Below are 26,390 nucleotides of genomic sequence, written 5' to 3' on the forward strand. Positions count from 1 at the left end.
AGTTTGATTTTTTTCAGCTATTTCAAAATAAAAGCTTTGATCTTTAAGAAAAATAGTTTTTTTTATAAAAGAGAAAGTTTAGATTTAAAAAATGAAAACCTTTTTTTTTAGTCATTTTAAAGGAAAGTTTAAAATTTTAAAACAAAATTTTGATTTTTTCAAATATTTCAAAATAAAAGCTTTGATCTTTAATAAAAGTAGTGTTTTTTAAAGAGAAAGTTTAGATTTAAAAAAATAAAAATCTGCTTTTTTTAGTCATTTTAAATTTAAATTTAAAAAATTGATTTTTACAACTATTTCAAAATAAAAGATTTGATCTTTAAGAAAAATAGTTTTTTTAAAAAAAAAGAAAGTTTAGATTTTAAATAAAAATATGTTTTTTAGTCATTTTAAATTTAAATTAATTTTTTTGATTTTTTCAATTATTTCAAAATAAAAGTTTTGATCTTTAAGAAAAATAGTTTTTTTTAAATAGAAAGTTTAGATTTCTAAAATAAAAATATGTTTATTAGTCATTTTAAAGGAAAATTTTAGATTTTTTAAAACAAAGTTTTGATCTTTTTCAACTATTTTGAAATAAAGTTTTGATTTTTTTTTAAAAATAGTGATTTTTTTAAAGAAAAATTTGATTTTGCAAAAAAAAATCCGGCCACAGTACGCGGCGACTCCACCTCCAGAGGCCGGAGAGTCGTTGGGCTCTCCGGTGGTGGAGCCATGGCCAACATAGGAGGAAAAGAAAGAGGAAGAGATTTTTTTTTTTTTGAAAAAATGAGGTTAAAATGAAAGAAAAAGTAGTTTTTTTTTCATTTATAGGTGCAGAATTGAATAATTCATTTCCACCCTCTTACATTTTAAATTTACAAAAAAATACCTCATTTTTTTGCAGCATCACCCTCACTCTCTGACCTATTTACACCCGTAACCCTTTTATTTATTTAAACCTTCAATTTAATCCAAATTTTATAAATTAAAAGCAAATTAATTGCTACATCAGTCCTCTGTCTTCCACATTTTTTATCTTTTAGTCCCAAAATCAAGTTATGTCATTTTGTTTCCATCTTTAATAAATTATTTACGCTTATATCTTCCCTTTCATTTGCATTTATACATTATATATTTAATGTCAATTATGCACTTTATTCTAATATTTTATATTTATTCACACTTGTATAATTTTTATTTATTTTTATTTTGTCTTTATTTATTTTCATGTCCATTTATATTTATATTTTTTACATTCCCTTACATGCATTTTAATATTATTTATTTATGTTACTTTGATTCTTTTATTGTATTATGAATAAGGTGTATTATTGTTATTATTATCATCATCATGTCAATGTCTTATTTATTTTATTATTTAAGTTTTCTTTTTACTTTTATAATTGTCATTTTGAAAGAGTTTTAACTTTTCATTAACTTTAGCCAATTTAATTAAATTTTCTATTTTATTACTATTCGTTTTCAAAATGGAACTTTAGGTCATTTTTCCATCCTATAATTGTTGACATGAAGTTAGTTAAGTAAGTGTTACATTTTAATGAAACTATAAGGTTTTTACATTTGGATTTAGGTTAGTCTTTAAGATCTTATTTACCATTTACCTTAGAAAAATTATAAATAATATGTAAGATATTTTTTAGGGTTTTAAACTAATTTTAAATATTTTATAGGATTATAATCTATTATGTAAATATTCTTTAGGACTTTATTCAAGATTAAAACTAAAGATTTTTGTAGGTGAATTGTAAATCATGAGTAGGTCTTTCAAAGTATTTTATTTTAGAAACTTTTAAAGAAAGCTAATAAATATTACTTAAGATATATTATTTTAGGATTTTGACAAATTTAAACCTTAGATCAAGAATTTTAAAGTAAGATAAATCATAAACCCGACACAGGATACTTTTGTAAGATCTTGATAGGTTTAACATTATTAATTAAATCTTTTAAATAATAATAATAAAAGATCAAATAAGTTGTAGATGGATTTTAATATTTCTCTTAATTCATTGGTAATTTCTAGGTTTTTTAGAATTCTAAAATAGAATTAATTTTAGGAATTGAAGGTATTTTACTAGAATTATTTAGGTATCATTTAGGGTTCTGTTAAAAGTAAAAATCTCTAATTTAAGTTTCAAATTAGATAGGTTTGGTGAACACATCTTAATCGAGTTATAAGTAAACCGAAGATATTTTCTTTAGAGTTTTTATTTAAGAATTCCATAAGATTTTAGCCTAGATTAAAACATTAATATGCTTAAATAAAAAAAAACCTAGCTCCTAAGACCCCATAAGACTATCCCCGAATAGGCTTTGTGGGGGTGCCATAACCTTTCCCACACATAACCGTACTCTCGAACCCAAAATTTGGTGATGAGATCAAGTCTAGACTTTTAGGATTTTTCGTAGTATTAATTCTAGACTTTTAGACTATAGGTGGCTAACCAACCTAGCCCTAATTAGTTAGTGGCGACTCTATGTTAATTTAGACCCTCAGTGTCTAGCTTTTCTTACTAGGTCCCCATACCCTTATATAGGCAACGTTATGAAAATACCTAAGTGATTCCAGATGGGAGAAATCTATTATTAATAATTACTAATCTAATCGAGTTACGAATTAGTAGTGTGAATCCAAGTTAAAGTATTACTTAAACTAATTAAATTACTTAACCTAAATTAACTTGATGGAATTTCCTATTCCTAGTGTCAACGATGCAAGCTCCTAGCCTATGATCGATTAACAAGCAGAAGATTAACTTGCTTTATTGGTTGTACTTAACCCCAAAACTCGGGTTTTAGTGAATTAGCTATTAACTAATTAGTATTTCCTTTCGACCTCTACTAATTAATTAACCGACTAGTACTCACTTATCTTTTGACATCACTTTTTTGACTGGGATAAATTACGATTTATTAGGAAAACTTATCTTTCGGCCTCATTTGACCCAGATTACTTCCTAGGGTCGTCTTCCTAGGGTTTAAGCATACATAATTTATACCAACTAGTTTTATGTGAAACCCTTAGTTCTTCCGTTAATTAATCTCACATCTACTCGTTAAACTACTTAATCAATTAATCAATTTCATAACCGAAACATGCAAGATATAAATAACCAAAAGAATTTTTCCCAATATTCATACAAACGTTAGTTGATCAAGTTAACGAAATATAAACAAAGGAATAAAAAGAAGAGAATAACGAGAATGCTCATGAATACATAAATAGAAACGCGGTTTCAGAGTAATCCCCGCTCGCAATTGTCTTTACATTGGAACAAGAAGAATTTTAACTACAAAAATATAAAGCTAAAAACTTAAATTGAAGAAATAAGATTGTTCTCCAGGTCGAATCTATGTGTGATGATGCCCCCTTTAAGGTTACAAAAGCCTCTTTATATAGGCTAAATTTGAGGTGCCATATGCCTAAAATGCCCATGATACTATTAAAGTCTAATTAATGAACAATATCTTAAAAATCTGTTAAACAGGCCTGTTGATGTTAGCAAATGTCAGCCAGATGTCACGACATCGGGTTCCTCCACGTCACAACGTCGACCTTATTTCAACGTTGAAAGCTTTGAAGTTTTGTATCGCGACACAGACCCCTTTGTGTCACCACACAGCTGTTGTCCTTAGTGCTCCACAGCCTAAAATGACACCCTACATACTCAAATAGTCTATTAGTCATTACGAGACCCAAGTTAGCCTAACGGGTCGTTGAAACACTAAAAGTGTGTAAAGATGCTTATTTTCTAATAATTTGAATCTAGACTAATGAAACCAAAAATGCAATAAATGATACTAAAATTGCTAGAAAACAAGTTTGTTAAGTGACCAAAAGTACTTAGATTGCCACTACAATTTGTGGCAGGTCAAATACCCCCACACTTAAGTCATTCAAGCAAACAAAAAGAAAACAAAAACAAACAAGATAGAAATAAAATGAAAAGAAAACACACAACTAAAACTAAGGTACTTGAGCATGCTTTGTACACGAGCTTGGGTCGAAATGATGACAATAGGAAAATTTACTAAACATGTAATTCTAGCTAAATGTTAAAATGACTTACAATTTTCATATTCAAACATGTTAGTTTACAAAGCAAACAAGTCAAACATATGGCTCCATCAAAAGATATGCACAAATATAACATTTACGGTTGAAGAATACATGTAGTTCAAAATCTAATTACTCGGTTTATTTTATCCATGCTTTGAAATCTAATATAATATTTATAAGTACAAGCAATTCACAGTATTTGTGCCAATATGAGTGAGATTTTTGAATTTCTCATATTTTCAATTTAATTCACTGTGATCATTCTCACTCTCTTGGCTTTTATTCATTCTATGCTTTTAACCCTCATAATAATTTTGTTCACTCATGAATTTTTATTTTAAGGTACATACTTGTAAGGAATTTATCTTGATTATAGTATACCACCATTTCAAGAACCATGGATTTAATTCTTGAGTATTGAATTTAAACAACCTAGAATTCAACAAACATATATACCTACTCGTATATACCTATGTCATTTGGTACATTTAACTCCTTTTTCCTATTCATAGTTTAACAAATTGAACTAACTAGTCTAAATGCAACTAACTTAAAATAGTTTATTCTCAAGCTATATTTATAGTTTAAACAAATAACCTATGTACATGATCCTAACCAATCAATTGTATTTACAAGCTCAAGAACAAACAAAACATAAAAAATATTTAACACTAAAAATTACTTAAATTAAAAAGAATTAACAACAAAAAATTTAAAATATCTATATCACCCCCACATTTTATTTAGCACATTATCTCTAATGTGCTCCGATAATTATTAATGAATGAAATTACCTATTTTGGCATGTCAATGTCGCGATTGTTGTTGCGTTATCTCCCCCTTGCTTGTTAAGCTCCAAAAAATTAGTGCCTTTCAAAGAGCGGAGTCCTACTCAAAAAACAAGAACACACATTTTTTATTTTTTTGGTATATTAAATAATTAAATAAAACACACAAATAATTGGAAAGCAAAAATCCTATGTACTTCCACTACACTTTAGAACATACATCACCCTCAATGTAAAAGAAATGAAGTGCAAATAAGAAAAATTCCCTAAAAAGGTTGAATTCTTGTTGTCTTAAAGCTCTCAGGTGTTGTGTGCACCAAGTGAACGAAAAATACCTACAAGAAAATGAACAATAAAAATATTAAACCTAAATAAATAAAAAGAACTAGAGTTGCATAGTTTATGGGGAGTAGAGAATGGCGGAAACAAAGAACAAAAGCATTGCTTGGAGCGGCTGAATAGTGTTAGGACATTGCAAAATCGTGTCGCAACACACACCCCTTATATCGAACACGAAGCCTTAGGTTTTCAGTTTTTTATTCCAAATAGCATGTTGTAACACAACCTATGCGTGTCATGACATGGCCCCCAAATTTTCAATAATTTTTCTTTGAAGTCTCATGTCGCAACACAGGGTGTAACAACCCGTTTTCCAGTGGTGCTGGAAATAATGGTTTCAGGACCACAAATCCGGTGAGTGAATTCGTAAATATTATTATTTAATATTTACAAGTCAAATATGGTATCATATATAATTTTGACCTAATAATTTTTGCTAATTGAACAATTAGTTAAGTACAAGTGGTTTGTCCCTAAGGTCTAGTGGTTTTGGAAATTGAGGTATTGTGACCTTGTTTCTGTAAACTGAGCCCATAAATATTTTTAGTTACTATATAGGTGTATTTCATTTTGTTCTGGATATTTTGATTTTTGATAGGTTAATTAAGGAAAAATGACTAAATCGTAAAAGATGCAAAACTTACTTGATATTGGTTTTTACTAATTAAATGGCATAAATGGTTAAAGTGGAAGGAATAACATGGTAAATAGATCATAATAATGGTAATGGACGATTATAAATAAGATATAAAAAAATTTATGTTACTTTTATATTAAAATAGTAAAAATAATAAAATTTAAAAACATAAGCTTAAGTTGTCATCTTCTCCATTTTGAAGTCTCACCGCCGAACACCATTGTTGTTAAACCTCCACGCTTCGACCTTGTTTATAAATTTGCATGTAAGCCCATTTTTCACTAGTTTTTCATTAATTTTATGTTTTTGAAATTGTTGTAACTTAATCTATCTAGCCAGGGACAAATTTTTTAAACTGTCAAAGTTTTGAAAACTTGCCATCAGCGCTTTTGAAGCTTTTTAGATGCTAATTCTTTGGTTTGGAGCTTGATAATGAGTTTGGACTAATTTGTATATTGATTTTGCTTAGTTTTGAGTTTAGGGACTAAATTGTTAAATTGTTGAAAATGACTTGAACTTCTTGTAAATTTCGTTACTTAAGGGCTATTTTAGGCTGACAATGAATTCAACATAATAGTGTTTGCTTAATTATGTAAAATAAACTTGTTTCGATTTTAGGGACTAAATTGTATAAAATGTAAAAGTTTAAGAAAATTGTTAAAATTTCAATAAAGAAGTCATATGCATTAAATGGATTATTATAAAGTATTTGGGCTAATAATTGAAATAAATTACTGTTTAGTTCAAGAGTTGGTATATAATCATGAAAAAGAGACAATTGTTGATTAGTCCCTAAAACTACAATTTTTGTTGTTTAGCCTGGTAAGATCGAGACGATTTAATTTAGTATAATATATAATACTATATTGACTTGTAATTTATGATTTGTTGAATATGTGTTTATATAATTAAATTGTATCAAATTGATTCAAGGTGAGAAATGTAAAGTATTACATTATTTTGTGTATCGAGCCCAAATGAACATAGAATAGGATACAATTGGCATGCCAATAGATTATTTTGCACTCTATACGAGATTGATTTGTGATAAGATAATGATTCTTGACTTGTTACTATTCACTAAATATATTGGAGTCCAACATTTGTTGTGGATTACCGAGTTTTATTTACAATGATTCTGGCGTATTTCTTGGGGCGGATGTAAAACCTATGGGCTTGGCAGTTGGTGCCCAAGCATTTTTCTAGACGAATGTTAGCCAATGGGATAGGCATTTCATGCCTAGGCATGTTTTTAGTTGGATTGGTTCATTTGAACATTTTAGCGTGTCTTGGGTAGATAACCACATATCCATATTTGTTTATATCATTCATGGGGTATATTTTCAATTGTTAAATGACATGGTGATGATATGTAATTGTTATTTGATTATGATGCCTTGTTGATAATTTGTATACATTTTCATGATTTCCAATATTATATCATGACTTGATAATGTTTGATATCACAAAAAAGAGATGATTCAATGACTTGTGTATATAAACCTCACCTGTTGAATGCTTGTGGTTGACAGAATCAATTATTAAACTATGTTTTCAAGGTAAGTTATATTGTTTAAACCTGTGAACTTACTAAGCTCATTGACGCTTACTCATTTTGTTTTTTCCTGTTTTCTTATAGATATTATTTTTCAGAATCGAGCAATTGGATCAAGTTAAAGATCACACTACCTAGTTATGTTTTGGTAGACTTTGAAAACAATTTATTTTGGTTATGTAGCATGTAATAGGAGCTGAGAAATATATGTGTTTATTGTAACTAAGATGTGTTTTAAGATTTCATATCTATATGAAATTGCTAATATAATGATGTGATTCATTAGTTGAAATGCTATGTGATGATATAATGTTTGGAATTGTTGGAAGGTTAAAAGCATAGTAGGTGGAATGGTTGATTTGTCTAAGATATATATGTATTTGGTCATTGAATACTTGATTGTGTTATCATACTTGGATGGTTGATTTTGTTATATTCTAGTTGATTAGATGACTTAGTTAATGTGGTCAAATGCATGCCTATATATATTGTATATGATTTGTTAGTTGTGGCAAGAATTGGTGTCATTTAACATTTTGTATAACAATGATAGGCAAGCTTGAATTGGTTAGAAAATGAAATTGAATGTAAAAATGGATTGTTGTTTGTGATGGTGCCTTATTCCATACTGGTTAGAACTAGAAAAATGACATGTTTTGGTATGCTTTTGGTGTGTTTTGAACAGGTTGAATAATCGTAATCGGTAAATGAAATACTTGTAGCTTAAGTAAGCATGAAATGTTTGACTTGTTATTGAAGGTACATTTCAGGTCGCACGGTCTGACCCACATCCTGGTGCCATACACGGCTTCTTGGCATGATTGTGTGGTATGTGTAATTTTTTTTTTCCATTTTGCACACACAACCATAGTTAGTTGCACGATTGAGAGATATGGTCTTGTGTCTCCTTCCATATGATTTTAGTCCTCACACATGGTTGAACAATACGGCCATGTCCTATAGCACACACGGCGTAAACTTGTCACACGGCTTGGTCACACGGTGATGTGGCTCCTGTTTTATGTTTTTACCTTACTTTTCTATTTTGTTTCAAATTTGTCCCTGCTTGTTTTCAAATTGATTTTAAAGTTTCAGAACCTTGATTTAAGCCCCTTTTTTGTATGAATAACAAGATTATATATTGATGATTGTTTAAAGATAAATTTTGAATTGAAATAGTATTTGTTTGTCCTGTTAATCATCGTAGTATCCTGTAACCCTAATCCGGTGACGGTGACGGGCAAAGGGTGCTAGATTTAGTGGTATCAAAGCTACGATTTAGTCAATTCTCCGGTTGGACGTAGCGTGTTTGGAGTTTAAAAATTAAATGCCATATAAACCTGCGATAGTGTGAGGTAGATAGTAACATCCTGACTTCCGAGCAGGAAGTAAGCCATAGTCTACTGGTTCCACAAATGTTTGAAACTGATGTTAGAAATGCCTTTTTTGGCATGATGGGTCAGTGGTTTACTGAGTTTATGCGAGTCAACCTTGTAGTTCAGCAACCTCCACCCTCTGTTGTGCCTCCTGTGGCACATCCGTGTCTTCCAATAACTGAAATGATTTGACGACCCCTTATTCTTAAAATTAGAAAATATGGTGTCAAAGAATTCAAAGGAAGAACAATTGATGATCTAGCTAGGGCTGAGTGCTGGCTAGAAAATATTCAGTGAGTTTTCAACAAAATGACCTATTCCCCTGATGATTATCTCAAATGTGTTGTATCGTTGCTTAAAGATGAGGCTTATAACTGGTGGTCAACTTTAATAGCAGTTGTACCATAAGATAAGGTTAAATGAGATTTCTTCAGATCCGAGTTTAGAAAGAAATCCCCAATACATCGCGCACACCTATACTATCATATATCATATATAATATGAGAAAATGATATATATGTATGCTTAATTGTCAACAAATGATATCTAGACAAGAAAAAGAAAGAATTTCTTGAATTGAAACAAGGAAATAAATCTGTAGTTGAGTACAAGCGAGAATTTGTGCAGCTCAATAAATATGCCCAAGGATTGTGCTGAACGAGGAAGAAATTTGTATCTGTTTTGAAGATGGGTTAAATGATGAGACTAAAATATTAGTTGGCAGATGGAATTGCGAGAGTTCATGGTGTTATCTGATCGGTCACAAAAGAGGGAAGAAATCTGTAATAATAAGAAACCAAATGGAAGAAAAGATAAGGATTTTGGTAAACAAAGTTCCTCTAGGCTGTTCTCTACACCACCATAAAAAAATCAAAGGAAGCTTTTAGCCAATTCACTTCGCCATATGGGTTTTCAGGTAGAATTAAATTGAGGCAAAATGATTTGAGATTTCAGTTAGTACTAGTGGATAGTGTCAACAGTGTTCGTAATGCCCTTAGACCTGTATGTAAGCATTGTGAGAAATTACATACCCATGAATGCAGGACCAAGTTAGGTGCCTATTCTAGATATGGATCGATAGATAATTTCATGCAAAATTGTTTCTGAAAAGCAAGAGGCAATAATAAGTAAAGTGTAAAATAATTGTCTTCACCTCAAAAGGGTAGATGTCCTGGTCAGAACAAGAATACCAGAGCAAATCGTGGTGGGACCAAAGATACAACTGTTAGATTTGTAGTTAGAGCGTCTACTTGAGCATATGCCATTTGAGTCAGGGAGGAAGCTATAGCACCTGGTATTATTTCTGGTACATCCTATCTCTTTGATGTTACTGTGTATGCACTGATTGATTCTGAGTCAACTCACTCATATATTTGCACTACGTTAGTAACGGATAAGAATTTACATGTTGAGTCAACTGGTTTTGATGTTCGAGTTACTAATCCACTAGGTTAGAGTGTGATAATTAACTTAATATGTCGAAAGTGTCCGCTAAGAATATAAGGTTGTTTCTTTCCTGCTGATTTGTTGTTGTTACCGTTTCATAAATTCAATATCATTTTGGGAATGAATTGGTTGATTTTGTATGATGCTGTGGTGAATTTTAGACTGAAACAAATTGATTTAAGATGTCAGACTGGTGAAATAATTACAGTTGAGTTAGATAAATTAGATAATGCTACTAAAGTTATTTCAACTATCTCTAAACATAAATTTATTCGAAAAGGCTGAGAAGAATTTCAAAATTATACACTTGATACTCGAGATCGAAGATTGATCAGGTACCGATTGTTAACGAGTTTACAGACGTATTTCCAGAAGAGTTATTTGGATTACCGCCTGAATGTGAAGTTGAATTTGTGATTGACTTGATGCTTGAGACTGCTCTAACATCAATTGCACCGTATTGAATGGCATCAGCTGAGTTGAAAAAACTTGAAGCACAGTTGCAAGAGTTATTAGATAAAGGTTTTATTTGGCCGATTGTATTTCCCTAGGGTGCACCTATGTTGTTTATGAAAAAGAAAAATGGGTCGATGAATGTTCAGTTGACCTTGAATCATAATGGTTTTGTGTTAGCCAAATTGAAAGCTAGACCGTTGTTTCTTGAAAAAATTCGGGAGTTGCAAAATGACAACCTGAAGTTGATAGCCAATTGAGAACAAATTCAGAATTATTAGTCAATGGAGTTTAGTATTTCTATTGATGGTATGCTGTATTTCCACAATAGATTGTGTGTTCTGAATAATCCGTAATTGAAACAAGACATATTATCAAAGGCTTAGAGTAGTACGTACTCAATTCATCTGGGTAGTACTAAAATATTTAGTTATTTGAAATAGATGTACTGGTGGCTGGGGATGAAATGAGAAATTTCAGAATTTGTGGCTAAATGTTTGGTTTGCCAACAGGTGAAAACCAAGCATCAGGTTCCTCTAGATTATTACAGCCTATTATGATTCCTAAATGGAAATGAGAGCGAGTGATGATGGATTTCGTATCATGATTACCTATGTCATCGAGAAAAAAAGAATTAAATTTGGGTTATTGTTCACAAACTAACAAAATCGGTTAATTTATTCTGGTCAGAAAGATTATTCGCTCGAAAACTAGTTAAGTTGTATGTGTTCGAGATTGTCAGATTACACGGAGTGCCGTTATCTATTATTTATGATTGAGACCCGAGGTTCACCTCTAGATTTTGGGGTAAACTTCACGAGGCTTTGGGTACTAAACTTAATTTTAATACAACATTTCATCCGCAGACAAACGGACAGTTAGAACGTTTAATATAGATTCTGGAAGATATGTTACGGTGTTGTGTTCTTGAATTTGAGGATAGCTGGCAAAAATATTTGCTATTAGCTAAATTTGCTTATAATAATAGCTACCAGTCCAGTATATAAATTGCACCGTTTGAAGCGTTATATGGGTGGAAATGTAGAACACACCTATACTAGTCAGAATTGAGTGAATCCAAGTTAGTTGGGACAAGCTTGATTCGTCAAATTAAGGACAAAGTTCGTATTATTCAAGATTTCTTGAAAGCTGCAGCAGATCGTCAAAAATCATACACAGAATTAAAAAGAAAAGATATAAAATTTTTTGTTGGCGACCGATTGTTTTTAGAAGTTTCACCGTGGAAAAATATGTTACGATTTGGCAAAAAAGGGAAACTTAGTTCAAGGTTTATCGGGCCGTATGAGATTATAGAAAGAATCACCATATAACTTATAGATTGGCTCTACCTCCTAAACTTGAAAAGATTCACAATGTTTTCCATGTTTTGATGCTGAGATGATATATATCAGATCCTTAACATGTGATTTCTCCTAGCGAGATTCTATCATATTTTGAGGAGCCGATAATGATTTTAGCTCACGAGGTAAAATAACTTCGGAATACATGAGTACCGTTAGTAAAATTTTTTTGGCATTGACATGCTATTGAGGAAGCTACATGGGAAACTGAGGAATTGATGAAATCACAATATCCAAATCTATTCTCAGGTAAAAATTTCAAGGACGAAATTTCCTAAGGGGGGAGAGTTGTAACAACTTGTTTTCCAATGGTGTCAGAAATAGTGGTTTCAGGACCAAAAATTCGATGAGTGAGTCCATAAATATTATTGTTTAATATTTACAAGTCCAATATGGTATCATATAGAATTTTGATCTGATAAAATTTTCGAATTGAATGATTAGTTAAGTACAACTGGTTTGTCCATAAAGTTAAGTGATTTTGGAAAATGAGGTATCGGGACCTCGTTTTTATAAATCGAGCCTGTAAATATTTTTATTAAATATTTAAGGAGTTACTATATAGGTGTATTTCATTTTGGTCTTGAAATTTTGATGTTTGATAGATTAATTAAGGAAAAGGACTAAATCGTAAAAGATACAAAAGTTACTCGCTATTGGTTTTTATTAATTTAATGGCTTAAATGGTTAAAGTGGAAGGATTAACATGGTAATTAGACTATAATAATGGTAATGGACAGTTGTAAATAAGAGATAAATAAATTTTGTATTACTTTTATGTTAAAATGGTAAAATAATAAAAATAATAAAAGTTAAAAACATAAGCATAAGTTGTCAGCTTCTCCATTTTGAAGTCTCACCACCGAACACCATTGTTGCTAAATCTCCACGCTTCGGCCTTGTTTATAAGCTTGCACGTAAGTTCATTTCTCACTCATTTTTCGTGAATTTCATGTTTTCGAAATCATTGTAGCTTAATCTATCTAGCCCAAGGACTATTTTGTGCCATTTTCAAGGTTTTGAAAACTTTCCATTGATGTTGTTGAAGCTTTTTAGATGTTAATACTTTGGTTTGTAGCTTGATGATGAGTTTGGACTAATTTGTATAGTGATTTTGCTTAGTTTTAAGTTTAGGGACTAAATTATTAAATTGTTGAAAATGACATGAATTTCTTGTAAATTTCGTGACTTGAGGGGATTTTTAGGATGATAATAAATTCAACATAGTTTTGGGCTTAATTATGTAAAGTAAACTTGTTTTGATTTTAAGGACTAAATTGTATAATATGTAAAAGTATAGGGCAATTGTAAAAATGTCAATAAAGAAGTCATATGTATTAAATGGATTATTATAAAGTATTTGGGCTGATAAATAAATTACTATTTAGACCAAGAGTTGGTAGATAATCGTGGAAAAGAGAAAATTATTGATTAGTCCCTAAACTATAATTTTGTTGTTTAGCCTTAGTAAGTTCAGATGGTTTAATTTAGTATAATATATAATACTATACCAACTTATGATTTATGATTTGTTGAATATGTTTTTATATAATTAAATTGTATCAAATTGATTCAATGTGAGAAATGTAATTGAATTGTAAAGTATTACGTGATTTGTGTATCGAGCTCGGATGAACATAGAATAAGATACAATTGGCATTCCAATAGGTTATTTTTCGCACTGTATGAGAATGAGTTGTGATGAGATGATGATTCCTGACTTGTTATTATTCACTGAATATACAGGAATCCAGCATTTGTTGTGGATTACCGAGTTATATTTATAGTGGTTTTGGCGTGTTTCTAGGGGGATGTAAAGCCTACGGGCTTGGCACTTGGTGCCCAAATGTGTTTCTGGAGGGATGTTAGCCTACGAGCTAGACACTAGGTGCCATGGCATGTTCGTGGTTGGATTGGTTTAGTTAAGCATTCTGTCGTGTCTTGGGTGGATAACTGCATACTCATATCTATTTATATCGTTCATCGGACAGATTTTCAATTGTTAAATGACATGGTGATGATATATAATTGTTATTTGGTTATGATGCCTTATTGATGAGTTGTATACGTTTTCATGATTTCCAATATCATATCGTGACTTGATAATATTTTATATCGTACAAATGAGATGATTAAATGACTCTTGTATATGAACCTCACCTGTTGAATGCTTGAGGTTGACAGGGTTAATATTAGTTAAAGAGTTTGTTAATTATTAAATTATGTTTTCAAGGTAAATTATATCCTTTGTACTTGTGAACTTACTAAGCTCCTTGAAGCTTACTCGTTTTGGTTTTTTCCTATTTTCTTGTAGATATTATTTTGCAAAATCGAACAATTGGATCAAGTTTAAGATCACATTATCCAACATCTTCCGGTAGACTTTGAAAATAATTTATTTTGGTTACGTGGCATGTAATAGGAGCTAAGTCGTATATAAGTGTTTATTGTAACTAAGGTGTGTTTTGAGATTTCATAGCTATATAGAGTTGCTAATATAATGATGTGATTCATTATGGTTGAAATGGTATATGATGATATAATGCTTGGAAGGTTAATAGCATAGTAGGTGGAGTGGTTGATTTGTCTAATATATACATATATATGTATTTAGTCATTAAGTACTTGATTGTGTTATCATAATTGGATGGTTGATTTTGTGATATTCTAGTTGAACTGGTATATGATTTGTTAGTTGTGGCAAGAATTGGTGTCATTTGACATTTTGTATAACATTGTTAGACAAGCTTGAATTGGTTAGAAAATGACATTGGATGTTAGAATGGATTGTTGTTTGTGATGGTGCCCTATGGCTTATTGGTTAGAACTAGCAAAATGACATGTTTTGGTATGTTATTGGTGTGTTTTCTATTTGAAATAAACCACTACAACTCAACAAGGGTTCAATCTTCTCTTCGTATAATTAGATGGCACCGGTAGGGCATAAAACAAGAATTTGGAGAGATTGTTACTCTGCCTAAAAATAGAGAAAATCTATACTCAACTATTAAATATATTTTTCTAAAATAATAATTTTACTAGTTTCTATTAAAGAAAAGAGAATTTATGTTTTCACCGCAAATAAAATAGAGAACTTTTTCTAGTTCTGTGTTTTGATTCAATTGGTTCGAGCCCACATCAAAGTAGTTTGTGGTACGAGAATAACAGAGAAGATCGTTTGGTTAAAAGCTAGGAACAATAAACATCCGCTAAGTCGAAAACACAAGTATGAATTTGATTAAGGTTTATTGCTATAAATATTACGAACTGCGTCGGTTTTCAAATTTTTAATTTTTTGCTGTGCAAGAAAACAGTTTTCTAACCGGATTTTTCCAATAAACCTAGGCCTTAGGTACTAATACCGTGGCCCTTAGATAGAGCCATTAAATTGTTTTGGCTGTTTCGAGCTTCATAGATCTCGTACTTGACCCCTAGTACCTCCGATCACTTGGAAAATGTTTCTTAATGATTTTAAGATGATTACAAAGCCTTCAAATTTATTTTATCTTATTTCTAAAATTTTAGTTAAATTATTTTAAGTTTTAAATCATAGTAACACTTCTATCTTTCTCAAACCATATAACCTTAATCTAAGCCAAGGTGCTTTAAATACTCATTTTATGATTTGGAAACATTTGCAAAGACCCAAAATGATTTTTAATTACATTGGATCCTTTCAAATTCGGTTAAATTAATTTAAATAACATTATTATATTTTGATGTAGATGTTTTTATAAAAAATGTACAAGGTAAGAAAGTGCTCTGGTAGGACCTCTCATTCGTGTTGTACATTAGGACGGGTGAGGGGTGTTATAAGTTTGGAGAAGAAATCCAATATCAAGCAGAAGAGGGCTTCCTATGTTGCAAAGTTTTTTTAGAAGCTTTCTTAAACCCTAAGAAATGAGAAACAACAAATAATGTGAATAAACCAAAAATTAAATAGCTAGATAAATAAAGAAAACAAAATTAAAGACGCAAGATGGAAGAGATAAACCGATGGAACAATGATAGATGGATAAGTGTCTGATAGAATCCTTTGGAAAAGATTTACTAACAAACTCAATCAATGGCCCTTATCAACCCTTCAAGAAATATTTTTAGGCAACTCTGAGTGTGATCAACTTCCCCCAAAATCTTCAATAAGATTAAGTCAAAAGATTCCTAAAAAAGTAGCAAGAATTGAGTCTTACAAAATAAAATACTCCAAAGAGTGCTTTTATTAAATAAAATAATCAAACATCATACCTAATGAATAATGAAGATGTCTTTATATAGTCTAGCTAATTATATCAAAATAACACCACGAGTATAATGAACACTAATGTTACGTTTAGTTGAGTACTACATTTTACATATGTTTTAGTATATGAATTAGCAATAATCTAATTCAATTAGTAATAGTTAGCCACTCGCATGTCTTATTTTCAAAGAAAGACAAAGAAAATTTTAGCTTATTTTGAAGAGATCTTATTTTTTCATGAGTGTTTACTCATCTTTCTAGTTTTAAGTTTAAATTTGTACTAACTACTCTTTAGTTCATGCCCGACTATTGCCTATTCATAGGTAATAATTAAGTAATTTTCTCATGTTATTGCAAGAGTAAACAAACGAGACATAATTAATATGAATAAAAAGTAGTTCTAGTTAAACTAAACTTTATTGTTGTCTAAGAAACATAAAACTTCTAAACAAGTTAAATAACTTAAAATACTTAAAAATATCATAGAATTTGAAATTAATAAATTCTAAAAATATAATACTTAATAAATACAGTATTGGACTCTTATAGAATCAAATTTAAGGCTTAACATTGAACCCAATATGATTTAAACACGAATGAAAGCCCAAAATTTGTAATTTCTCGTAATAATCCTGTTCAGAAATTTTGCTCGCACAATCTTCACTAAAATGACCATAACATGAGACCCTAAACTCAAAATCAAGTGATTAAAATGCATTTTGGAGATAAAATATACCTCTTTCATTGGTTAGAAGACATCTTGACCTAGAAATGTTGGGATTCCATCTAAGAGGTCATCACAATTCAACTGATTTTCTAAGTAAAAAATTGGTAGCTATTATGACTTGAACTGAACTAAATTGATTTCTCTATATTTGTGCATGCTGACTCAATCATCAACTCTCAATAAAATCCTCCAAGCATGTTCATAGTCTTGATTCTTGGTCTTGAATTGAGACAATATTAGTAAGTGGTAACGAAACACTCAACTTTATTAAAGTTCGTTGCAACATGTGATAAAACGGAAAACATAAACTAATGAAAAATTAAAAGCAATTAGAAGAGGAAACAACAAAATAAAGTTTTGTTAACACAATTAAGACACAGTGGTCCTACATCTATGAAGCCTTGCTCAGAGTATAATCTTATTCAATCAACCAATCAAACCACATCTCTATCGACTAAAGCCCAAAAATTCCCTTACAAATAGAATTCATGCGGCCTAATAAGGAATCATAAAACAACAGAGATATACCCAATATCACTCTCTATTAAACACACAAGAATTTTTAATATCAAAGAGAATACAAAAATCTCAACTAAAAAAAATAAAAACTTGAATTAAGTACTTGAGCAAGAATAATCCAATCTTCTAGCAAACCAAATCGCACCTCTCACGAAATGAATGAGCCTCATATATATAGATCCAATCAACAATATAAAATGAACTTGATAATCCTTGCTAAACAACTAATGAATATTTTGAACCAAAACTTCAAATTCAAATGTATCCAATAGTGATAAAGCAACAGTTCTTATCCATAAAACCGTTCATGATCAATAATCCATTAGGCTAAGGAGATAATGATAGAGATCAAGTTTCCCATACCCAGATAATTGGCTGAGTGACAGGTAATCTTGTTTGGTCAAAGATGGCAACAAAACCTTTTAGCCCAATAAAACTAAAATCACCACCTATTCAAACAACACATGGAACACAAAGATAATTCCTTTGTTTGAATAGAACATGGAACAAACAAAGGTTCTAACATAAACCAAGATTCCAAAGAATCAAATTCATAGGATCTTGGCTCCTTAAAGCTTTCTAAGTTTGTTTGTCATAAACTCTTGTACGATCAAATTCATCTTCTCTCGAATCTGTTTTGATCTTGTACGAGTGATTGAACCTTTAAGGAAACTAAGTCCATCACGAAGTTGGGCCCCTGAATGGGCTTGAAAGTGTGCCTCGGTGCTTGCATCATTGAGTTTATTTACAATCTACTACTCACAAAGCTGATTAAGTTGCGTTGCTTGTAATTTCTATCTTTCTAGGTCAAGTAGATGCAGGCATTCTAAGCAAAACGTAAAGCTACCGAGATAAAAGTCTTCCATCTTAAAATTATGTATAAACAAGGATGCATGGGTGCTCAACTCCCTAATAACTTTTCTCAAAATTGGTTTTTATTCTTTTTATTCATTTATTTTCCAAATTAAAGTGCATCTTGAACACTTGTGGAGAATACTAAATAGCTCCTTTTCAAATACTTCAATATCTTTTTACCTTGACACTTTCAAGAATCTATACAATTTTTATTATTATCTTTTATCATGATATATCTCCATTCAGTTCTCCTTAGTTCAAAAACCTATACCTTTGTTTGAACATATTTTCCTTTTTTTCTTTCTAAAATCAGCTAGTTTTATTCGATAATTATTTTCTAAAGGACATGATCATCTAAAGAAAAAAAATTTGAAGAAAAAAATGATAACCACTTATTACAAATAATTTCTAACATCAATTTGACCTTTTTTAAATGAAAGTCTTGATGGAATCATATTTTAGTTGATAAAAGGAAATTTCAACAAATAGTGTTTTTATATAATATTAGAAGTGTAAGGGTTTCAACGCGAAGTTAAAAATTCTTTTAGGGTTAGAATTAAATTATAAAATTTTAAGAGATTCAAATGTAATTTTATCATATATTAATTTATAATTTCATTATTTTTAAAAGAATTAAATAAAATTTTCCATATTTAAGGGCCCCAAATGTACAATTTTATCATGCATTAATTTGCAATATTATTATTTTTAAAATGATTGAACTAAATTTTTCAATTTTAGAAGGCCAAGGCCTTGCCATCTCCTAACTTTTCTTTTAAAACATGTATCAAACACGTATCTAATAATAATTTAAATCACCTGCACATAAAAAAAAAAACATATATCTTATCTCTTCCAAGGAAATAATTTTAAATAAAAATATTCTTTTAATATCAAACAAATTGAAGGGAATATGCAGCTAAAAGTAGGGGTGAGCAAAACTCGATTCGACTCGAAAAAATCGAAAAAAAATCGAATTTCGAGTTAAACGAATCGAGTTATTCGAATCAACTCGAATTTTTTTTCGAATTTCGAGTTCGAATCGAGTTGAGTTTTCGAATTCGAATAATTAGAATAATTCGAATATCAAACTATAATATTTTACATTTTACCCCGAACTCCCAAACCTTTTTACTTTTCCCTAAAAACTTTTACTCCTTCCCACTTTCCCCCCAAAACATTTACTCCCCTCCTCTCTCAACCCCCCAATCTACCCAAAATCCATTTCCCACCAAAATTTTACTCTCCCATTTATTTTTCTCAAAATTTTACTCTCAAAAACCCTCAAAACCTTTTATTTTCCCCCAAAATTTGTACTCCCTCCCACTTTTCCCCTAAAACTTTTATTCCCTTCCCATCTCACCTCTCATCTATCCAAACCCTCCCCCCTCCATTTTTTTTAAATATTTTCCCTCCAAAATTTTACTCCCCCTATTTACTTTCCCTCAAACTTTTATTCCCAAAACTTTTTTATTTTTCCCCTAAACTTTTACTTTTTACCCTTTACTCTCAAATAAAAAATCAAAATTATCCAAAAAAAATCACTAAACATAAATAGTAATAGTTTTATTTATATCTACTATTTATATTATTAAATTAAATTTCACATTTTATATTATTTATATTATTGAATTGTTTAGTCATATTAAATATTTATATTAAAATTGAATTATTAATTATGCCATAAAATATTCGTGTTAAAATTTTATATTGGTATCAATTTCACATTTTATTTTTAAAATAGCTTTTATTAAAAATCATTTTTTACATTTAATATATTTTTAATTCTAAAATACATAGTGACAAGAATCTGAAGATAATTGAAACAACTAAGCAAGCAAAGAAGCTAACCAATATATACAAAATTAATAAATAAATTATGAAGTGATGAAAGTTAATAAAAAATTTGATTAAAGTGGACAAATTTTATTACGATGGGTGACAATGGTTACAAGGATCCAAAATTATTTTTTAAAATTTAACTCAAACAAATATATTCGATTCGATTCGATTCGAATTCCATCTCACTCGACTCGATTCGAGAAGACTTCAAATAAAGTTAGGATGATAAAATGAGATTCGAAAACTCAATTAACTTGAAAATTTTCGATTCGATTCGATCGAATGCTCACCCCTAGCTAAAAGTGGTTACAAGTAGTGTATTACATAGGAACAAAACATGCTGGGATATGAAAATACAAAACATCCAGATCCAACAAAAAATTTTATTCAAAATTATGGAGCCTAAAAGTTCCTAGCAAGGTACGAATCAGCTTATGGAGAATTACAAACAATTATTTGCCTACACTAAGTAACCTAAAGGCTCGTAGGCTGAGGTTTGATGCTCTATGTCCATTATATGGTGAAGAAGACGAATCGGTCAACCATATCTTCCGAGAATGTAATCTTGTGGAACAAGTTCTCCAACAGATGGAAGTGATATCCGCACCCATACATGAAAATCAAGAATGGAAACTCTGGTTAGCTGAGACTTTTAACATCAATAACACGTATCAATGTACATGTTTAGCAGTTTCATTCTGGGCAATATGGCATAATAGGAGCAAATTTTTCTATGAAGGTATCCGACAGAGGATATGTGACATAGTGGGCTTTATCAAAGCATATATTACAGAATTAAGCATACTAGATGAAGTATTGGAAAGCAAGCACAATAGAAAGGAAGCCCACTAAGAACCCCCAACAAAGGAACAAATCAAAGTAAATTTTATACCGCGTTTCAATTACAAAACAATAAAGTAATCTCTGGAATAATTAGAAACAACATTGGACTCATAATGGGTTCATGTGCTTACCCGGTCAAAAATGTCCGAGATCTGACAACTGTAGAAGCATATGCATGTCTCAAAGGGGTTGTCTTTGTAGAAGAAATGGGATTTGGTGAAGTAATAGTCGAAGGGGATTCAATAACTGCCATTAAAAAACTACAAAGTCCAGAAAACGACAGATCACTTATCGGAGTCATCATAAACAAAATAAAAGAAAAAACCAGAACATTTAGGAGCTTTGAGTTTCGTTACATACCACGTGGACCAAACGAAGTGGCACACGTGGTGGCTGCATGGAGGAGAGGATGCAACTCCTCGACCTTTTGGATGGAAGAAACTCCATCGGAGGTTGAACCCATTGTTCTGAAGGACCATAGGGGAAAAAGTTAGAGGAGGCGGAGACGATGTTTTGATAGGCTGAGTCCGTAGAAGAAAGAGGATTTGTTACAGGATCTCCAAGGAACTCAGAGATTAGAGGAACTGGGGGAAGAAAATGATCCACGCATACTGTCTGAGGAATACTAATTCCCTCGCAAAGGGACATTCTGCGTTGCAATAACAATGAAGAAGGGTAAGGGAAAGTTAAGAGTTTAGGGTTTCATTTTATTTTAGTTTCCTTAGAAAAATGACTGTTTCTTCTACAGAGTTGGCGTCTGTTTTTAAGCCTTAGGAAATTACAATACCGAGGCACCGTCCACGAGAAGAAATGGTTTATTGACAGATGGTAGGATTAGGAGGCATAGTAGTGTTTTAGGAATTTGTAATTGTTTTTAACTTCCCCTAATTAATGTATTAGTCGAATTTGTGTAATAAAAAAAATAGCTCTTTCAAATGGGTTAAGATTGACTGACATTTTCAAAAACATGCAGCTCACTTTAGAAAATTAATGAGTTTCGTTTCCTTTCTTTTCTTTTTCCGTAATGGATTCGTACTTTCTTTGTAGATTTATGTCTTTGTCTTTATGTTCAAGTTTTTGCTTGTATATATGTCTTTGTTGGGTTTAGATTTTGTTCTTCGGGAGTCTTGGGATCTTGTACTAAAATTTTCCATTTCTTGGTGATGGATAGAGTAAATTCGTGGCTGTTGATATCAACAAAATCAAGAATATTGCATTGCAATTAATTAAACTTTCTCAAATATGTTTGGTACTTTTTCTATTTCCATAGCGGTTATAAGGATCTTGCATCTTTTGCACCTCCATAGCGCCAAATACTCCACAGCTTTCCTCAAGACCATCACCATCATCATCATCATCATCATCATCATCATCATCATCATCATCATCACTTCTTTGATCAAGTGCCAGCAATTCTTCCTTGTACTTTACGCTATCCATTCTCGTCTGCATCAAGTTGCCTCTAGTGTCATACCCTTTTAGCATGCCAACCACTTGTTTCATGTTTGGGCGCTTCTCAGGTTCACTCTGCACGCATAGAGCAGCAACGTAGATGGCTTGTTTCAATTGGTTGTGATCGAAGTTCCCCCGAAGCTTAGGATCAACTAGCTCTTTAAACCGCTCCTTCGCTATAAGCGGCTCCACCCATTCGGTTATGGTCCTCTTGACACCACCTGGCAACTTCTCTATAGGCTTTCTCCCTGTTAGAAGCTCAAGCAAGAGAATACCAAAACTATAAACATCACAACTTTCGGAGACCTTTCCCCACATGGCGTATTCCGGTGCAAGGTACCCTAACGTGCCTTTAACCCGGGTCGTCATGTGGCTTACGCCTTCTGGGATTAGTTTCGCGAAGCCGAAATCAGCAACCAGCGGTTCGAAGTCTGAATCCAGCAGGACATTACTTGCCTTAATGTCTCTATGAATGATGTGGGGTGTTACTTCATGATGCAAGTACCTACAGCATTAAAAACAATAGCAGTCAACGAAATGTTTTAGTTTCTGTTTTATTTTGGTAACACACAAAAGCCAAACTTACAATATGCCTTCGGCTGAACCAATTGCAATCTTCATCCTCTTCTTCCAGTCTAATTGAACATCTCCAGCAAAATGACCATGCAGATGAGACAACAAGCTGAGGTTAGGCATGTAATCGTAAACTATGAGCCTTTGATCGGTCCCAACGCAGTAGCCCCTTAGACCCAACAGATTCTTGTGTCTAACCCTTCCAAGAACTTCAACTTCCACCGCAAATTCCATTTCAGCTTTTGATGTCATAGCTTTTAGTTTCTTAACAGCTATCTGCATTACATTATTCAAGAACCAAAAACTTTACCCACAGCAGCGGAATATAGAAAAATTAACCGAAAGCCAGGATTTTTAATATTATATTCCAATACCTGAAGGCCATCACTGGTTTTTCCCCAGTAAACACTGCCAAACCCACCTTCCCCAAGCTTGTTATCGTCGCTGAAACCATTAGTAGCAGTGTGCAGCTCTTTGTATGTAAACATTCTCCATGTTGTATTCCCTGGAGTAACCACAACACTTACCACACAGAAAGCATGGATTTTTCAGTATAATTTAATTAACAAGGAAAACAATACTGTAAGACAAGTAGTAGAGTTGTTACTTGCATACCCCTCATCGACCTTCTCTGAACTGCAGCAACTTCCCATAGCTTTTGGCTGTGGGGGGAACCGTTATAGAAATTCAGTCGAGCTTCAGAATTTCGCAGTTTGCCCTTTAATTTAAACCAGACTAAAGGTGTATCTGTAATTTTCTCAGATGATGTCAGGAGCCGCCCTTGGCCGGCTTGTGTGTGTCATAAATCATAAAAAGTAGCTTCGACGGATTTAACTAGGCAAAAGTAAATGAACTAGTCTACTAATCAACAAATAAAAAATATATGTTAAGTAATTGTAGTATGTAATCGTACATAATTTATACGCATCAAATTTTAAGAAAAATGACAAGATATATTATATTATTAAAAAAATTTTATATTCGAATTCTAAAGATAATATCATTATCAAGACATGACATACATAAATTATAAATTTAGCATATAAAAGTAAAAATAAAAATGATTCGGAGGGAGAAAATAAGCGATGAATATATGAAAAGAAAATCAAAACCAACAATAAAACCGAGCTTTAATTTTCAGAAGTTATAGAACTTGAAACCTCAAATTACGATACGAGAATTAGATTTTACTCTGGCGAGCATCCATTTTCCTAGAAGCAGCTGGCTATTTCATATATAAAAACATATATTCTTTCTTTTTCTTTTTTATTTCTTGTTTGAAGTCGATGCAAATTAAAGAGCTCTTTTCTTTTTTCTTTTTTCATGTATTTGTTAAAGGGTTTGGTTTTTAAGATGTATTCCGTACTTCTTAGCATCGATTCAGCATCTAAGAAATGGTTAATAAGTAATGAATAATATTATGTTATTGCGAATTATCCGGAAAAAATATTACTATTAGAATATGCTAGAATCTGATAAGTACATATACGGTCAATGAACTATACTAAGACATGGTTAATAAATTAATGAATAATTTTAAAAATTATTAAAAATAAATATAATTATATTTTTTAATAAGCAATAATTTGTGATTCTCTGAAAGTGTATCAACTTGTTTATTATTAATCCATCAAATATAATTTTTAATATTTAATTATTGAGTATTTATGAACGCGACAAATGTAAGTTTTAGTGTTCTTTTCTTTCCGATTGAAATTGCTGGAACAGTTGTGGCACTGCCAAATGTTGTTCGGTATAACAATCTTTTCAGTATATGCCCGTTAAGACCAACCCAAATATCTTTCTCGGGCAGTGAAATCGCGTATAATAATTGAAATATTTTATATTTTTTTATGTAAAATATGTATTAATTGTGTATTTAAAAATTGATTTAATAATTAAAAATATAAATATTACATAAAATTTTGTTTTAAGTTTTAAATATTTTAATATAATAAAAGAAAGTGATGATAGTCTTTAAATTTATGTAAAAAGAATAATTTATTGTCAAACAAAACATTAACAACACAAAACTTTGAATCCAATTAATTGAAATCTACATTAAACGTTAACAAAATAGGTTATAAATAAATTAAACTAAACTAAAACTGATAATTTATTTAAAATTCAAAAGTAAAAAAGAGAGTAAATATTCAAAATTTATAAAAGTATATCAAATTATTCTATTATATAATAATCATATTTCACAACAAAATCGAGGAGTTTTAGAGACCGTTTCTCAGATTTCCTGTGTTACTTTACAATCCAATGGCTAATGAGAACAATGACCTATTGTTTAAGCTAAACTTTTCTAACAAAAAGCTAGCAAGTGTGCAAGTGAGGGAAGATCATGAATTGAGCCACACTGGATATAAGGCAAAGGTGGTTGCAAAGTTGTTCACTGATTGTAGCTATACGAAGGAGGTACTGTTTCGGGTCCTTCGATTGGTGTGTTATTCTCAAGAATAGGTACAATTCTTTTCTTTATTTGGTTCTCTTGTTATTATTAAAGTTGGCTTGGTTGAAGAAAAAACCAAGATCTTTGGTATGGCACCTCAGAGTTTTGACAAATCCCTCTTTGCAATGGCAGAGTATGTGGAGCGGCTTCTGATTAGTGATTATGATTTCAGGTTGGTGCCATTCTAGGTGCGCTTTTATAATGGCCTATTGGGGTAGATGAGCTGCGACATAGCTCTTCATTTGGGAGGCTCAATGGGAGAGGTTTTGGCTATCAATTGGAGGGATAATGAAGGTGGGTGGACTAAGTACATTCAAGTGAGGGTGGTGGTTGATGTTTTCAAGCCCTTGCATCAGGTGCTCAACCTATGGGGTCCAACAAGGGCGGAACAGTTATGTTTGGTGAAATATGAATGCTTGCCGAAATTCTGCTATGGGTGTGGCTTGATAAGGTATGTCATAGATGTTTGTATGGTGGCTGAGGTTTCATTAGAATCTAGGGTTTCAAACCTTCAGTATAGGGATTGATTGCGAGTTCAAGTTCTGAGAAAGAGAGGACAAGATGGTGTTTGTCACAATCGGAGTGGTATTGAAATCGTTGAGGGGCCACCTAGTGGGTCGAATAATAGTCATCCTTCTCGAAGGCCTACCGGCTATGCTTAGTATTGAAGGGGCGGAGAGTCGGGTCTTGTTCATGTGGCCAAAGGGAAGGGCAAGACTATGGCGGGTGATGGTAATGGTTCAGTTACTAGCAATGTAGGTGGGAGACATGTGGTGAAGGTGAACCAAGATAGTCCGAGGAGGTTTCAATAGAATGGTTCTCAGAAGAACAAGTGCTCGCGTTCTATGGCTGGGAATGAGGAG

The 26,390-nt window shown here is 31.6% G+C and overlaps 2 protein-coding genes across 2 annotated transcripts; both read right to left on the reverse strand.

The window, feature by feature from the left end:
• Positions 1–20,494: 20,494 nt before the first annotated feature.
• On the reverse strand, positions 20,495–21,971 carry LOC105790966 (uncharacterized). Its single transcript, XM_052635282.1, has 2 exons — positions 21,405–21,971; positions 20,495–21,304 (listed from the first exon to the last, which is right to left on the reverse strand). The coding sequence occupies exons 1-2, from the start codon at positions 21,690–21,692 to the stop codon at positions 21,284–21,286; spliced, it is 309 nt and encodes a 102-aa protein (XP_052491242.1). The 5' UTR covers positions 21,693–21,971; the 3' UTR covers positions 20,495–21,283.
• Positions 21,972–22,212: 241 nt separating this feature from the next.
• On the reverse strand, positions 22,213–23,855 carry LOC105790965 (PTI1-like tyrosine-protein kinase At3g15890). Its single transcript, XM_012618788.2, has 4 exons — positions 23,685–23,855; positions 23,444–23,591; positions 23,083–23,345; positions 22,213–23,001 (listed from the first exon to the last, which is right to left on the reverse strand). Exons 1-4 carry the CDS (start codon positions 23,720–23,722, stop codon positions 22,281–22,283), a joined length of 1,170 nt encoding a protein of 389 aa, XP_012474242.1. The 5' UTR covers positions 23,723–23,855; the 3' UTR covers positions 22,213–22,280.
• Positions 23,856–26,390: the final 2,535 nt, after the last annotated feature.

This window comes from Gossypium raimondii, chromosome 8 (assembly GCF_025698545.1).
Source record: "Gossypium raimondii isolate GPD5lz chromosome 8, ASM2569854v1, whole genome shotgun sequence".
NCBI classification, from domain to species: Eukaryota; Viridiplantae; Streptophyta; class Magnoliopsida; order Malvales; family Malvaceae; genus Gossypium; species Gossypium raimondii.